This window comes from Monocercomonoides exilis (assembly GCF_001643675.1).
Source record: "Monocercomonoides exilis strain PA203 chromosome Unknown scaffold21-1407046, whole genome shotgun sequence".
Lineage (NCBI taxonomy): Eukaryota > Preaxostyla > Oxymonadida > Polymastigidae > Monocercomonoides > Monocercomonoides exilis.
In genome coordinates, this window is record NW_027150566.1 from 400073 (window position 1) to 417748 (window position 17676).

The 17676-nt window shown below is 38.9% G+C and overlaps 2 protein-coding genes across 2 annotated transcripts; both read left to right on the top strand.

Annotated features, from left to right (window-relative positions):
• Positions 1–232: 232 nt before the first annotated feature.
• MONOS_1061 (uncharacterized protein) lies at positions 233–960 on the top strand (the record flags this gene model as incomplete). Its single annotated transcript, XM_067863072.1, has 2 exons — positions 233–274; positions 499–960. The coding sequence occupies 2 exons, from the start codon at positions 233–235 to the stop codon at positions 958–960; spliced, it is 504 nt and encodes a 167-aa protein (XP_067727759.1).
• Positions 961–6093: 5133 nt separating this feature from the next.
• Positions 6094–17086, top strand: MONOS_1060 (putative Protein tyrosine and serine/threonine kinase; the record flags this gene model as incomplete). Its single annotated transcript, XM_067863062.1, has 2 exons — positions 6094–6266; positions 6423–17086. 2 exons carry the CDS (start codon positions 6094–6096, stop codon positions 16993–16995), a joined length of 10746 nt encoding a protein of 3581 aa, XP_067727760.1. The 3' UTR covers positions 16996–17086.
• Positions 17087–17676: the final 590 nt, after the last annotated feature.

Here is a 17676-nt window from a genome sequence, read left to right on the forward strand (position 1 = left end):
ATCTTTCCAGTATCGTCAATTCAAAAATCGATTCGTTCGTATTGCGACAATAATTGCTGATGGAAAATGAAGAGAAACCGTAGCTATTAATCTAAAGGAATTCTCTCGTTTATCGATAAACCGATCCGTAACTACTGTTGAAAAGGGTTGAACCGTGGGAAAAGTCTGTCGACGAGAGCTTTATACAAAAGACAACAAAGAAGCAATATCCGGAGTTATCAGAATTGAAAGCATGACAGGAGGAAGTTATTCTGTAACTCAAACAAAACGATTGGTTTGTATTTGATGCTTTTTCTTATCTGTATTTATAATAAATTATAATTAAAGATGGAATCAGTGCTAACTGATAGAAAAATTCGAAGTGAAGAAGAAGAAGAAGATCAAGAAGTCAAAATTTCCAAATAAACTCCTTATTCCTTTGAAAAACGAAATCCATATCTGAAGAAATCTATTCCTCATAACGTTGATATTCAACGATTATCGGTATCAAACAAACAGTCTCTTCAACCTTTCTTCTCTCTTCTGCAATCACTTCATGATTCTCACAAATACTCTCCTTCTCTCATCTTCAACACCGACGAATCCTCTTTGCGCCTTTCCGACACCACAAAACAACTAGCCGTTCATCCTTCAGATGTTCCAGTCGGGTTTTCCAAGACACCAATCAACATGCCAAACTCAACTCTTGTGGTTGCAGTTGCAGCTGATGGTTATTCTTTACCAAGCCTTGTTCTTTGGCCATCTAAAAAACTTCCACAAGAAATGAAGGTCTTGCTCAGCCCGCAGCTTCACGCCTGGGCAGACAATGATGGATGGATGACAGATGCATTGTTTGCTCGCTATGCTGAAGAGATACTACTGCCTGGAATAGTTGAAAGAAGAAAATTGTTAGACATGAATGAAGATAGATGCTTGCTTCTCTTGGATTCTCATCCTTCAAGAGCACAGCCAGATCTGTGACAAAAATTTGCAGATGAATCAATTGACGTTGTTACATTTATTCCACACATTACTCATCTCACACAGCCACTTGACTGCGGAGTTTTTGCTGTGTTTAAAAGATGTTTCAATTCAAACTATGTTGTTCCATCTTCTTCTTCGATCGCACTCAGACGAAAAGCAGTTGCAAATGCCTTGCCACAGGCTTTGCAAACTGCATTGCTACCTTCAACAATTCACTCTGCATTTGAAAAGAGCGGCGTGTTGTCTGGGCAGTCCAATTCTGTATTGATGAAGTTACCTGACACTCCTTCTGTTCAGCTGAAAAAAAAATCCCATCGTTTCAATTTCCATGGAAAAAATATATCCGACCAAGCATTTTTAGATGAATGGAAAGCATACAAAAAGATGAAAGAGGAAAAGAATATTGATGATTCTACAGAAGAAAAAATTGAAAAAGATTTGTTTTCTGAAGAGAAGCCGAAAAAAAGAAAACTTTCGAAATCCCAAATTTTAAAAGATGATGATTTAGAAGATGATAATGAACAAAGAAATACCAGAAAAATTATTAAAAGAGAATTGATGGATTATATTTATTATTGATTGTTGCATTTTTTCGAAAATTTCAACAAGCGATTTATAAAAAAATATTTATTTTTTTATCAAAAAATAAAAATTATGTCCGGATAAAAAAATCACCCTATGATGAGCAAAGTTGTTATTTCGAAGCTGGTGAAATTTGGTGAGTTGGAATGAAAATTTGATGGAAATATTCGGTTTTCAATTTCACCTGAAAATTAAAAAAAAGGAATTTTTCAAAAAAAAATTTCATATTATGAAAATATGTAATTAACATATAATGACTGTGCAATGCAAAGTCTAACAATGCAAGGTGAAAAGATTTAAAAATTATCCGATTTTTATGATGACGATTTTTTTTTTGAAAAATCAGAAAATTTCATGTTTATTCATAAATAATAAAAATTGAGGTTCAATTTCTCATCTGTATTTCGAATATTGAGTAAATATAATATTTTTATCACTTTCTAACATTCAGCCAAAAACAAATTTTTCACAAAAAATATTTTTTTTTGAAAAATTCTCAATTTTATTAATTACGAATAATTAGTTGACCAATTTTGAATAAAACGTTCAACAACTTTGTATAATTAGTTTATCAAAATTGAATAATAAATGGTGTCTTTCTGTGAAGGAATAAAAAGTTTGAAATTGTTAGTAACGTTTAATCAAGCATTGATTGTGGGAAAAAAAATAGATAGATAGATAGATAGATTATTAGAAAGAAAGAAAGGAAGAAAGAAAAAGAAAATTTGTCACACGAATAGTCAATGAACTCTCTTTTGATTATTTTTTTAGAAATTATCTTTTTTTTTCTTTCATCTCCAGAATTTTCACCAAAAAATATTTTTTTTTCGAGGAATTTTCCTTTTCTTTGGTTTTTCATCTTCAAACAATTTTTTTTACCAGTTTTTTTCATAATCATTATTTTCTTTTTCTCTTCTTTCATTTTCTTATGATTTCTCCATTCATCCAAAAAATTTAGGTCAGTTTGCATTTTCCTATGAAAATCAATTCTGCGGTTCCTTTTCTTCAATGAATAAGAAAGCTCATCAAGTGACGAAGAAAGAGCAGCATGCCATTGGTTTGACAATGCTCCACATTTTGAGAACGAAAAAAACTTTTCTTTCAAACAATAAAGTGGTTTCCAGAGCCTGGGGAAAAGCATCTGTAATTGCTCCACTTTGAAGAAAAGATGTATTTCATGTTGAAAAATTTTTTGAAAACCACAAAGGGTCAACGATTAAGTGACTAAGTTAGATGTTCGCTGTTGGGGATGAAAGAAACCACCTCGATAGAAATATCAGCGAATTCTCACAAAATGTTGGACTGCGCTCTCAATGAATGAGAATCCAGCAGAAGAAGGTTTCTTTCGACATCTTTGTTCTATAGAGTTTGTCTTTCCATACTTCCTATAAGGAGAACATCTTCTGTGCATCTTTTAAATATTGCGTTGATCATCTAGCCATCATTGTCTTCCCTAATATTAATTGCAAAAATGGGCATCACACGTTGTTCGGCTGGAATCTTCTGAAAAGGCCATAAAACGAAGCTTTTCCAAGATCATCCATCTGAAGCAGGTGCAATACACAACGTGGCTTTTGGCATATGTGTTATTATTAATGAAATCATAAAATTTTTCGGAGTGTTGATTTATTTAAGGTTGTTAATTATTGTATAGAGATTTTGTATTTATGTGATCAATTTCTTTCAATTGTTTTCAAAACAAATGATTCTGCACAAATAATGAAAAAGATGTCTTTTGCAAGCTATTTCATTTTTCAATAATATTTTTTTCATGTTATTCAAGTGAAATTTACAAACTGAAATTTCTGAATGAAAAAATATGATTTCAAAAATAATCACCCATATTCATAAGTGTCTTTTTGAATCAAGCAGGAGTTTCAAAAGGATGGACAATAAGCTATTTCGCGAAATCTGAAACACGAGGTGAGTGTTCAAATGAATTTAAAATTAATGAAGAAGAATAACTGCTTTATTATGAAGGTCTTGAAGAAGCTCATAAAAAGGTTAGAAAGTCTGTTTTCTTGACACAGCTAATTTGTGAATGTCAACGTTTCGTGGAAGAGATATTTTGATGTGTTAATTCCTTTTGAAAAAGGAATAAAATGGAGATTAAATTATTTTGGCTTCGTCTTTTTTCTTCATCAAATAGATTTTTTAATATTTCATAAATAACAGATTTTATCTTTATTTTGTTATCAATTGAACAATGTTTGTTGATGAAAGAAAAATCAATCCAATTGTTTAATTTGAGAAATAACAAGGCATATGGAACTTATACTCCACCTTGTCAAATAAAAGTTAAAACTTTTGATTAAATGTTAAAGGCACATTTGAAAAGATAATTCAATCGTTAATTAGAGGAAAAATCAGATTTTGTGGAAAAAAATTATTGATTAACCCAAAAAAACACAAAATATTAGTGCACAAAATTGTCAGAGTTTTTATTGATGAGTATATATATTACACCAAAAACATTAACGAATGTTAAATATTTAATCATTTGACGGAGGAAAAACAGTATTTATTGAAGATTTTTTGCGATAATGGAGAAACCATACAATGGCTTCACGAAAATGTGATTAACACTGTCAGAAAATGCCCAATAGCAACTTGTCGTTCATAAATGATTTTAATAAGAGGAAGCGAAGGAAAATGGTTCTTCAGGTGCCGCAAATGCCGAAAAGAAGTCTCTTATAAAACAGGAACTCCGTTTTCAAAATCTAAGCTTTCAATTAAAAAACTTATTCTGATCCTTTCCTTCTTTTTCAATCATCTCAATATAAAGCAAACATCATCTCCAACATCATGTGAAAGACACAGTATTATTTATTATTATTGCATTTGTCGGAGAACATGCGATCAGATGATAGAAGGAATCCAAACTCCCACAGGAGGCCCTGGCCGCATTGTGGAAATTGATGAAGCCATTTGGAGAAAGCGAAAATGAAAAAGAGATAATTATTCTTTTTCTTTGAAACTTGATTATTAAATGCAATTTTTTCGTCAGGCAGCGCGAAGAAGCAAATATGGATTTTTGGAGCACTTAAACGTGGAGGAAAAGCATTTGTTTACCCAGTGGTAAACAGATCTGCTTCAGTGTTAATTCCGATAATAAAAAAATATATTCGTCCCGGAACAGAAATTCACTCTGATCAACGGCAAGCATATTTTTCTTTAAGTGAGAATGGATTCACACACAAGACTGTCAATCATTCCGAGCATTTTGTGGGTTTTCTTTTCTTTTTTTATTGTCTTTTTTCATGAAATGTTATTTTGCACTTATTCAGATCCAATCACAGGCGCTTGCACAAATCATATTGAAGCATTGTGGGATGCACTTTGAAAGTTCCTGCCTTCACATGGAGTGAGAATTAATAGAATGCTTGAATTTATCTATTCATTTTTGCTTTTCAGAAATCGAAAAGTTGATTTTTCCCTTTTTGTGTCGAATGTTGTGAAATACAGTGATGAAAAATTCAAAGCTCTTGAGGATAAAGCTTTTGGACCGGATGAAGAAAATGAAGAGGTTGGAGCTGAAATGCTTCACAAAGAAGAATCTTCAGAATCCGATTATGAACTCGAAACAGATACATCATCAGATGGGACTGGGGATGGAGCTGATGCATCTGAATGGGAGGCTGATATAAAAATACCTGTTTTTCCACATATCATTCTTCGAAAAATTAAAAACCAACAAGCTTTCTTTGATTAGTTCGTTGTTTAATAAAGATTTGTGAGGTGGCTTATAAGTACCATTTGCCCCACATGTCATCGAAAGAACATTGCAACGTGCTATTCAAACGAAAACATAATTATGAATGAATACACCCATATTAACTCATGCCAACATTAACAAAATTGAAGTTTTCCAATATATTTTTCTTTTTTGTTGGAATACTCCAATTCTTGGAATGTAACAATTCACATAATTTAACCAGGAATGAAAGGATTGGGATAAGTTCACTTTTTATTCATGCTTCAATAGAACAGAACCTGTTCGAAAAAAACCAATTTATGCGTGAAAAGTGCTCAGATAGAAGCCAGATCACTCACTCAGAAGGAATAAACATAAACGTTGTGCCTTGCCAGACTTGTGTTGTTTCGCATCTTGCTTCATTCAATTCGACAATAAGTGTTTTTTGTATTCAATTCAGTTGCGAGTTGGAAAAAGCAGTTGTATCATTGTTTGGGAAATCAGCGTTTTTTGTGAGCAACTGTATATTATCTTCGCCGAAACAATTTCGAAATGGGCTTATTCATTCGTACGAGGCAAACATTTGCATTTGCAATTTATCTTTGGTTCAGTCTCATTCGAGCGTTTTTCTTCCTTCATTGATTTCATTTCCACCAACAAACATAGTTAGAGAACATCAAAGTTGCATCGAAATCAGGGACACTTCGCTTTCGTCTTTTTCCCTGTTCAATTCGAATCCACTTATCCAATCATCGATGAACAACATCATAACGATTCAATCCAGCTCCTTTCAAAACATTTCACAACAACAGCCCAAAAGCAACATATTTGTCGAACATAATGCATCATTCACCATGTCATCCTGCATTGTTTCAACCGTTTCCAACCCAACAGAAGGCTGTATTGTTCCAAAAGTGTCAGGCGGGTCGCTTAATCTTTTAAATTCTACATTTGTGAGGTGCTCCAAAACTATTGGTTCGAAAATAAACCACACAACAACAGAGGACATACTCGTAGACAATTGTTTGTATGAGAACGTTCGTGGTGTAATCATAACCCACAATTCAACAGGCTCTGCAATTATCAAAAACACGGACTTCAGAAATTCGACAAATTGCCAATGCATATGGGCTATTAGTTATCAATTTTTTAAATCGATAAATAACGCATTCAATTCGGTTAGAACAACAAGCTACGCATCGTGCATTCATCCTTGCCAAGGGAATGGACCTTTGACGATCCAGAACAATAACATGACAAATTGTGAGTCAAAATGGGGAGGTGGTTGCTTTCATATTCATACAGGATTTTCAAACGCTGATCTTATTTCGGATTGCACATTTAGTAATTGCTATACCACTGAAACTTCAACACAATGTAATGGAGGAGGGGCAGTTTGGAATGGTGAGGGAGCAAAAGTTTCATATTCAAATGTTGCATTTGAAAACTGTTGTGCAAATGCAACTTATGGTGGAGCCATCAGCTTTGCTTCGAGAGAAACTGCTTATACTCATTACAGTTCACTTTTTTATTGCTTGTTTATTGAATGCGATGCGTTTGGAGATGGCAAAGATATTTATGCAGCAAATCCATGGCAGAATATATTGAATGAGAGTCAATTTGTTCTCTGTTGTACAAATAAGCATTTGGAAGCCAATCGTCTGGTTTTTGCAGAGAAAGGGGATAAAAGCAGTTGGATTGGAAATCTTGGGAACATTTACGCAGACGTCCATGGGACAGATACTTTGGGATGTGGATGGGCAAAGTTTCCATGCTTGACGATATTCAACTCTGTTGAGATTGCTGTTGTAGCGAGCAAAGGCAGTCCAGTGTTCATAAATATAGCAGCAGGTTCATACGTGGAACGAGCACTTGCGATAGATTCAAAATGCCTTTCGTTTGAAGGATCAAGCAATTTTGGAACTGAATTGAGTGCCAGCTCTTCAAATAGCAAAGCTCTTTTCCAAATATCAACTGGATGCGCCACTCTGTTTGACTTGTTCATCATCAGAAACTCTTCTGCATCGACTTTTCTGCCTTTATTCTCCGTTTCTTCTGCATCTGGAGAGCTTGTGCTCAGCTCGTGCAAAATATCATCCGAACCATCACAAATTACTCCATTTGCAACAGCATTTGCATCCATTTCAGCTGGCCACTTAAACATGTCAAAAACAACTGTTGAATCCATGATGTTTTCTGATGTATCTGCTCTCCGGATTGAGTCATCGACACTGCATTGTTTCACTTTTGAGAATACCACTTTCAGAGGCATCACGAGAAATGAAGGAAGCGGATCAGTTTTTGATGTGACTTTAACTTCTGGTGATGAATTGAATCTGAATGATCTGAATTTCGAAAGGTGTGCATGTAGTAAAGGGAATGGAGGATCTTTGAATTGCATTCTGGAAGCTGGTGGAAAAGTGACAATCGGTTCCACAAAAAGAATTGAAATGGAGGGATGCACAGTGCCACAGGACAGAATCAACAAAGGAAAAGGAGGAGGAATTCATCTGCAGTTGACGGGGAGCTCATCAGACTTTGCAATACAAGAGACATCATTTTATGGATGTGCTGCTTGGAAAGGAAACAACGTATTTGTTGATGCTATTTCGTTGAGCTCAACAATAACGAGAGGCACTTTCAGGTTCACACAAACAGGGATGAGTGACGATGATCTGATGGGATTTGAAGATCAGTGCAGAACAGATCCGGTTCCACTTCTGGCATATCTTCAAGCATTTACAGGAACAGCGGTTGTTGGAGGATCCAAGAGCAGAGATTTCTCAGGTTGCGGCACAGCCAATTATCCATGTGGAAGTATTGAATATGCAGCAACGCTTCGCTTTCCCAGAAGCAAAAGAGTTGTCGCATTGAATCAGAACTTTGAATGGACTGAAGTTCTTGTTTTTGATGTTTATGAGTGGGAGGTGAAAAGTCCCACGAGAGGGCAAGAAACAAAAGTGTCGAGTGAAGGCACGAGCACAGCCGAAGGAATGGTGACTGTTGAGATTGAATCGCTCATTGCGAACCTGACTTTTTCAGCTGCCGATCAGCTTGGGAGGCATTCTTGCTTCATATTGTGCCAGTGTGGTGAGCTGTCGATGGCTGACTGCTCGCTGAAATGTTCATCAAGTGGAAGCGCAGAATTTGGTTTTGGGTTCATAAAGATAAGTGGCGGGAGCCTGCTATTGAATCGATTTTCCACAGCTTCACAAGTGACCTTTTGTTCTGCTTCGTTGATCACATTGGACGGATCAGGAGGATTTAGTTGCTCCGAATGCAATATGAGCAGCATCAAGAGGACGTCTGGAAATGGAGGATGCATTTTAATTGCAAAGAACAATTTGTTGGCAAGCAACAGAAACAGGGAGATTGCAATCGATGGATGCAGTTTCAGTGATTGCTGTGTTTGTGAGGAAGAAGGAGAGGGAGGAGGAGTGAGTGCTTGGCTGGGCGAAAATGATATTATGATTGTGAATGGATCGAGCTGTTTTGAGGAATGCCTTGCACAAAGTGAAGAAGGATCAGGTGGAAAAGGAGGAGGAATGTGCATCCGCTGTGGAGATGAATCTTCCTCTTTTGAAATACAGAATGGAGTTGAGTTCTCAAAGGTGAAAGGGAACAAGGCAGAGTTTGGGAAGGATGTGTTTGTCGGATGCGAGAGAGGATTTTTGCTTTCGCAAATGATCAATTCTTCTTCTTTTGGATTTTTTGATTCATCGGAATCGCCGTCAGATGCTTTGGCTTTGAGCGGGAGCGAAAATGGAAACTCTTTTCCAATCATTCCTCTGCATGTGTATCTCTGCAGTCTTCAGTCAGAAATTATCACAGGCAGCGACAATGGAGCTGATCATACCCGTTGCGGATTTCCTTCTTTTGCTTGCTTATCAATCGATTACTGTGTTGAGAATCGGATAAGCGACTCATTAAACAACATCAAAGTTGTTTCAAGATCAATAATTCAACAGGAAAATTCGATCTCTTTAACACCAGTGAATATCTATTCCGAAGCGCTTGTGCCTGTTTCAGTTAAAGACACAGGCGGAGCAACACAGGATGGGCTGGTGATGTGCTCTTCTGCTCTTTTCCTCGTGAATCTGTTGTTGAATGTGCAGAGAACATTTTTGGCAACAAGAAAAGCCTTTCTTTTCTCTTCATCGTCGCTTTCCATTTCCAACTGTTGGTTGGAATATTCCTCGGAAAATGTGAATGAGCCTGTTTCCTTCTGCGTGATCTATGTGAACAGCGGAGATCTGATGTTGAGTGGATTTAAAATGGAAGTGGATGTAACATTCACATTTTCTCCAATTTGTGCCTGGAATTATAATGCTATCACAATAGAGAACAGCAACATAACTGGAACAAGGAAGATAAATGGAGATGGTGGCTGCTTATATATCCACGAAGTGAATGGAAATGAAAGAAGCATCACGCTCCAAAGATGCAAGTTCAGTGGTTCATGCAATGAAGAGAATGGAATTCGAGGGGGAGGAATCATGGGGAATGTTGGGAGTGGAAATACGTTGAGCGTGAAAAGCACAACTTTTGAGAACTGCATGGTGCCTTCCGATGGCAATGAAAACGGAGGGAAAGGATTAGGGGGTGGGATGTATCTTTGTTTGAACAAAAATGTCAAAAGCCTCGCCTTCGACAATATCAGTTTCAGTGGCTGCAATGCTTGGAAAGGAAAGCAGTTGTTTGTTGGTGGAGAAGATCTGAGCCAGATTGTTGGGGATTGGCTGGAGTGCTTCAAAACAGAAACCATCTTGGCTGAAGATATGATGGGACTTGAGAGAAGCACAACAAATCGAGAATTCCACATTCCGCTTGTGCTGTATTTCCGAGCATTTATGGAGCCTTGCTTCATTGGTGGAGCAGAGGGAAATGGGTTTGATCACACAGGATGTGGATTTTCTGATTATCCATGTGGAACGCTGCCGTATGGGGGTTTTGTGCGATTTGGGGATTCGAAGGCGCATCTGAGGCTCACAGACCATTTCTGCTTTGCAGATGCGATTGTTTTGAGTTCGCAAGAAATGGACATTGAAGCAGAGGCAAACGGAACACTAATAAATGTGATGCCTGATGGAACAGGAGAAGGCGAGGGACTTGTCGAAACAAACAACGTTGTTTCATTCAGTGGAATAACATTCAATGTTTCGACAACATTCGCAGCAGAAGAAAGAAAGTGTCTGTTCCTGTGCAGTGGCTCAGCCCTTTCGCTTGTTGATTGCTCGGTGAGCGCTCAATCGAAGAAGATTGGCTTTGGATATGTGATTGTGAGGGGTGGGAGCCTCCATGTTCTGAGGGGAGTGCTGAACGAAATAGAACTGCTGGGAGCGCCAGTGGTTGAACTGAGCGGGAAGAGCAGCAGATGCACACTGGAGGATTTGGAATGGAACAACCTAAAGACAGGATCAGTCGAAGGGCTGATTGCTTCCAAGTCCAGCAGTCATGTGGAAATGAAAAACTCGAAAGTGTCTGGACCGACACAGTTTGGGAATCACGGGGTCTTCTTCGTTGAAGAATTGTCTTGTGCAACAGTTGAAAAGAGCAACTTCAGTCTTTTGACGAGGAACGAAGGAAACGGAGTGGTGGTTACGGGGAGAGTTGGAAGTGGGAAGAGTTTGAATGTGAATTCTTGTTCATTTACTTCAATCAGCTGCTTGGCGAGTGGTTCGAAAGGAGGAAGCATCATCACAACTCTGTCTGCCAACGGGGAGCTGCTGTTCAACAACAACACAGTTGAAGAGAGCAAAGTGAAGAAAGCGGATGGGCTGGGAGGAGGGATGCACATTGAATTTTTGAGCAGCGAGGTTGGATACTCGATGAAGAACAACAAATTTCTGAGCAACGATGCGATGCTGGGATACGATGTGTATCTTGTGTGCCCCGCACCGCGAATGATGATCGACCGAAACAAGTGGGCAGGGTCAGCCACAGAAGAGCAGGAGGAGAAAACGATGTGGGTGATTGATCCATTGTTTCCAGAGGGATCAGACACGCTTCTGAAGTATTTGTTTCCCAGTTCTGACGAAATTATATATGTGAACACATTCAATGGCCACGCAGACGGCTGCGGCGCTGAAGATTATCCTTGCGAGGAGCTTTGGTACGCTTCTGGGAAGATGACAGAGGAGAAGCGCATCTTGCGAGTTCTTTCTTCTTGTGAATTGAGGGGAGCAATAGAGAAGGAAAACGTGCCGATTACAATTGAAGGGAAAGGAAAGGACAGGAGTAGGGTGATTGTGGGGAAAGAGGGGCATTTGAAGATGGCGGTTGGCGCTGCACTCACGACGCTGACGATTTCGAGGATTGGATTTGAGCTGCCGCAAATATCAGATTTCAGCGAGCTCGTAGAAGTTGGTGTGGGCACAACATATTTTGTGGAGTGCACATTTGGGAGCACCGATCCGGAAGCATGTGCGGAGACAAGCATGCGGATAATAACAGGGAGAGGAGGAAGGATTTCGTTGGATGGAGTGAACATAAAGAACATGAAATATAAAGCTGATTGCGGAATCTTTCTGAGTGGAGAGGTTGTGTGCACTTTTGATAATGCCGAAGTGAGCAACATCCGATCAAGCGGAAAAGGAATGGTTGTTGGAGAAGGCAGAACTGAGATTTTTCTGAATGTATTGAGAAGCACAAACTGTTCATTTGGGAAAGGCGGATTTGTTGTGCTGAAGAAAGTGAAGACCCTGAACTGGAAGAATGGGACGAGCATAACAAACAGCAGGAACGAAGGAGGGAACGGTGGGTGTGGGTTTATTTCAGTTGAGGGAGAATGCGATGCTCAGATCAACGGGACAAGCATCTGCTTGTGTTCTGCAAACGAGGATCATGGACGAGGAGGCGGGTTGTATTTGGACATTTCAAAGAATCCCCTGCTGAACATTCAACTGTCAGAAATAACATTTGCAGGCAATTGCGCCTTCGAAGGGAAAGACATATTTGTTTTGAGTACAGATGTTAATGCATCTGTTGTGAGAGAAAGATTCATGTTTCAGCTGCAGAACGAGAGAAACGAAAGCACTGTTGATTTGAAAGGCACAGATGATGCTTTGTTGGGCGGATCTGTTGTTGATCTTCTGCTATTCTTGATCCAAAGGAAGGAGAGTTCGATTGCTGTTTCAAAGAGCGGAATGGACATTTTGGGGTGTGGAAGTGCAGAATTCCCTTGTCTGTCGTTTTGGAGAGGATATGAAAACATCGATTTGGAAGCACATGATCGAGTGATTCGAATTGATTCAAGGGGAAATATCAGGAACCATTATGATCTCTCATCGTTCAAAGTGATGTCCAACAAGGCAGATGAGAAGTGTGTGGTGCTGTTCGAGAATGCCCTGGAAGGAGGTGAAGAGAAGTCAGTCATCCGAAACACAAAAGAGCTGAAGTTGGAATTGGTTCAGCTTTCGCTTCCTTCATCATTCACAAACAACGAAAAAGTTCTTCTCCACTCTTCATCAGCGGATTCATGCCTTTCGCTCAATGGATGCACCTTCAAGTGCAGCAGCGCATCAGACTTGGAGTTTTGTCTTATTCGTTCTGAAGCGGGTGACGTTCAATTGCTGAATTGTGATTTTTCTTCACTATCTTTTTCATCGACTCCTGTTCAGCTGAATTCTTCGTGTGAAATAATCGGATGCAATTTCTCATCGATATCTGCAAAGTCGAGTCAAAAGGGAGGAGCTGTTTGTGTGGAGCTGGTGGGAGAAGCGACATTTTCGATGAGCCAAACAGAAACGGTTGGCTGTGGGTGCTCTGAAGAACATGGGAGAGGAGGGTTTGTGTTTGTTGAATGCCAAGGTGCCTCAATGAGTAATCCTTTTGTTTTTGGAGAGGATGTTTCTTTTGCTGGCCACAAGGCGCAGAGAGGGAAAAACGTATTCATCTCGGCAGGGGATCTGAACAAAAGTGTGACGCTGTCGTCATTCTGCTTTGACTTCAGGAAAAGCAGAGAAGATGAACTGCTGTTTTGTGGGAGGGACTTTGTCTGGGAAGACACCACGCTTCTCCGTTTCTTGGAGACATTCACAAACCAAACAATATTTGTGGGATCTGGTGGATACGACGTGATGAGATGTGGAAGCAAAGAGGATCCGTGCAGGAGCATGTGGAAAGGGATGAGGCAGATAGACGAAGGTGCTCCGCAGAAGTGGATTAAAATAGCCGATGAGACGACTGTTCAGGATTCGTTTGTGCTCTCAAACTTTACAATTGAATGTGATGAGACAGAGGAGCAAAGTCGAGGAAAGCTGATATTTTCGAGCCAGACAGCAGACAGGAACGATGCAGGAATAAGCAGCGAGGGGACTGTGCAACTGAACAGGATTTCAGTTGTGATGTCGGAAGGCTTTTACAACGAACGACTGTTTTGTATTGTTGGAAAAAGTGGGCAGATTGGGATGAGCGATTGCTCGCTTGCTGCCGAGACACGCGAAGCTGTTCCAGCGAAAGTTGGCTTTTTGGTGATGGAAAGTGGAGTGTTGAATGCTACGAAGCTGACGGTTGAGAATGTGATTTCAGAAATTTGTGTGCTTGCGATAAATAGCAGATGCGTTTGTGTGCTTCAACAAGTCATGGCTTCCAAATGCACATTATCTGGTGAAAGTTTTGCTAAAATAGTTTCAAGTGGAAATGAAAAGGAGAATGAAGTTGAAAGTTCAGTTTCAATCAAGGACTCAACGTTCCAGTTGATCACCAGGAATGATAACGGGCCTGCAATTATCAGTTCTTCAGGCTGCGCTGCGGTGCTATCACTCAGCGGATGCACATTCGATTCATGTAAGGCGGTTTGCTCAGAAAAAGGTGGAGGTGTTTTTGAAGAGCTTGAGAGTGGAGGAGCTCTATCAATGATCAAATCATCAGTGATTCAGTGTGGGTGCGATAACGACAACGGAAAAGGAGGAGGGATTTATATATGTTCCAATTCTGGAGGCGCACTATCATTTCTGTTTGAGAAGATGACATTCAAAGGAAACAGTGCGAAAGTGGGGAATGACATTTTTGTGGAGTGTATTGACATTGAGAGTCAGATCAACGAAACACAGTTCCGATTTGACTTGAGAGAAACAGCATACGCGCGGTTGAATGCTATTTACGGAATCGATGCCACAAACCACAAAAGTGACACGAATCTGATGGACTTCATCACTATCCACCAGGCAGACACGATTATTCTGTCATCAGATCCGTCGAAGAATGGGAAGAACGAGAGGCAGTGCGGAACGCTGAAGCTTCCGTGCCTGACAGTGGATTATGGACTGGAACACTTGACGAGCGATGTGGAAAGCAGGCTTCTTGTGGATGTGGAGACGCTTGTCGAAAAGGAGATGGATCTGGAAGATTTGTCAATGGCTTCAAGGAAGGACCATGCTTCGAAAGTCACGATATTTCGTGATATTCCGCAAACAAGAGCATGCGTGATATCGATGGTTGGAAGCGTTTCTATTTTGAAGATTGAGTTTTCTTTTGAGGTTGGATTTTCGTCTGCACATCGCAGTTTGTTTTCGATTGAATCAGGAAACATGAGCTTTCAGTTGTGCAGCTTCACACAACTGCAAGAAGAAGGAAATATTCAATCCGTTGGACTGACACTTATCTCTGTTGAAAACGGAAATGTGAGAATTGAGAAGACAAGCATTCGCGGAATTAGTCTTTCTGGTGAATCAGCGATTCGAATCATGCATTCAGAAGGGAGAGTGGCATTGTCTGAGATGGAAGTGAGAAACGTTGACCTGAGCAAAGGTGTATTCATTCTTATTGAAGGAAAGGCATCTTTGGACAAACAAGCAAGAAATGGAGAAGAGAAATCAGTTGATATGAAATCAGTTGAATTTGGAAATGTTTCATCTGGAAATGCAGAGAAAGGGGTTTATGCATGCTCGCTGTTTGAGGGAGAAATTTATTTGGCAAATTGCTCGTTCTGGAAGACAAGCTCGAGAGCAGAAAGAGGAAGTGTGATGAGTGTTGAGAGATGCAGCAATGTGACGCTGGAATGGAATAAATTACAAGGGGAGACAGGACAAACAAAAAAAGAAAAAAGCAGAAAAACAGAAGAATTATGCAATTGGAACGGATCGCTGATTGACATGCAGAAGAGCAGAGTTGTAATGAAGGAAACAACGATTGCGAACAGCTCGGAGGGAGGAGCAAGTATTGAAGGAGGAAGTGTTGTGATTGAGAAAGGCGAGTTTGCAAATAACAACCCGATGATAACAGGATATGAGTCGGCGCGAAGGAATGTGGTGTGCCAAGGGATGGGAAAAATGGATTTCATGAGCGTGAAAGGAGGGGAAGGACAGGAAAAGAATGGATCGTTGTGGATCCTTAACAAAGGGTGCACACTCAGCGGAATAGCGGAAGAAAGAAGATCACCTTTGTTTATCCCTTCATTGGAAAGCGTGATTACGGAAGATGAAGGAACAGAATTGAAAGTGCTATTCAAAGGACAACTTCTTCTCCCATGTAACCTGTCGTTTCGAGCTTCGACGACCATTGCATCCAAAGTTTTAGTGGAGCAATACGAGTTTTCTGTGGAGGGGCTTGTCTCGGAAGGTGAAGCCTGGGGGAAAATACCATCTAAATCTGTTAGAGAAGCAGAGGAGGAATCAGAGGTGAATGTTTCAATACTGTTTGGTGATAAGGACGCACCATTGTCAACAGAAGCAATAACATTAAAGAACAAAAGCAAAGTTCAAACTGCTGAAGATGGCAATGCTGTTGAAGCCTCGCATAAAACTGAACTTTCATGGGCTGTAATGGGATTAATTATCTTAGCAGTCATTTTTCTTATATTCTTAATTGCTTTTTCAGCTATTGTAATTATGCTTCGAAAGAAACTGAAGGAAATCGAAAAGAATGTTGAAAAAGGAAGATCGGAAAATGAGCATATGACGGAAAATCCGGAAATGAAAAGTGAGAATTTTGGAGGAAGCTTTGAGATGAGTGAAATGCCATCAACATTACTGGAAGGGATGACAAGTCAGATTCCTCTTCTCATTGACAACGATGAAGAAGATCTTCCAGAGCCTCCTTCAATGACTGATGAAGATCTGAATGAAAATGATCTTCCAGATTTGGAATCACAGTTGCCATTTTCTGAGGACACTTCTGTTTCATTGGTATCTCAATCTCATTCATTCAATGTCATATCAGCAAAGAAGCCATTTCGAGAGAAGGAGAAAAAGAACATCAAAACATTGCATTCGGTGATTCATTCAGTTCAAGGTAATTTCACGCTGGGAACAAGAGCGATCAATGTTGTTGATGGGAAGGAAGTGGTTATGGCAGTTGCAAAGCTGTTTGAGCATTTGATTTCTGTTAGAGACGAAAGGGTAGAAATGATGGTTAGACAGTTGTGTCCATATTCAATCTTTGTTGAGGAAGGAAATGAAAATGAAATCTACGTATTGACAGAGGAATCGAAAGATGAAAAGCAGAAGGAAGAAATGAAGCGATGGAAGGCGCCAGAAGTTGGAAATGAAGATGAAGAAATAGAAAAAGCAGTTGTTTTCACACTTGGACTGATTCTCCATGAAATGACAACAGGAGAAGTGCCTTTGAGTGAGTGTGATGCAGAGGAAGCACAGGAGATGATGAGAGATGGGGTGCGACCGCTGACAGAAGGGATCGAAGAAGAAGAAATGGTTGAATTGATGGAGCAGATGTGGGCAGACGAGCCAAACGACAGACCAAAATTGACAGAAGTAATTCAATTATTGAAAGAGTTGTTCGAAAAAAAAGAAGAGTAATAAAGTTAAAAAAACTATTTACCATCGTTCAGAAACCCGGGAATTTTTCAAAAACCCGGACTTTTTATAAAATTTCATATATCTCGACAAGTTTCAAAAAATAAATTATAATAATTCACGCATTCACACATCAGTATATAACACATCTAACCATATTGAAAATTTTATTTATTGCGCTGTATTTATGAAGAAATAAATAATTTTTATTTTTGAAAATTTGACTTTTAATGAATTTTTCTATTTCAACAAAACGATTCAGTTCATCTTTTATTCATATAACTTATTTTTTCTATGTTATAAATAATTCTGGATCTTTTTCATTTTCGGCAATTTGCTCTTTCCAACGGAATGAAAATCTTTCATTTTCAAAAAATCACAGTCAATGGGATAACTGAAAAAATATTTTTTGCAAAACACAAAAACACCCAAGTGAATTTAACATATGCATCAATAAATATGATAGTTATATAAAATTTCTTCATTGATGAAATTTAAAATGATACAGTTGGTATTTCGTTAACATAGATTGTTTTTATAATTGATGATTTTTTCTTATCATTTTCAATGATTTTTCCACCAAATTGTATTTTATGAAATACCAACTGTATCATTTTAAATTTCATCAATGAAGAAATTTTATATAACTATCATATTTATTGATGCATATGTTAAATTCACTTG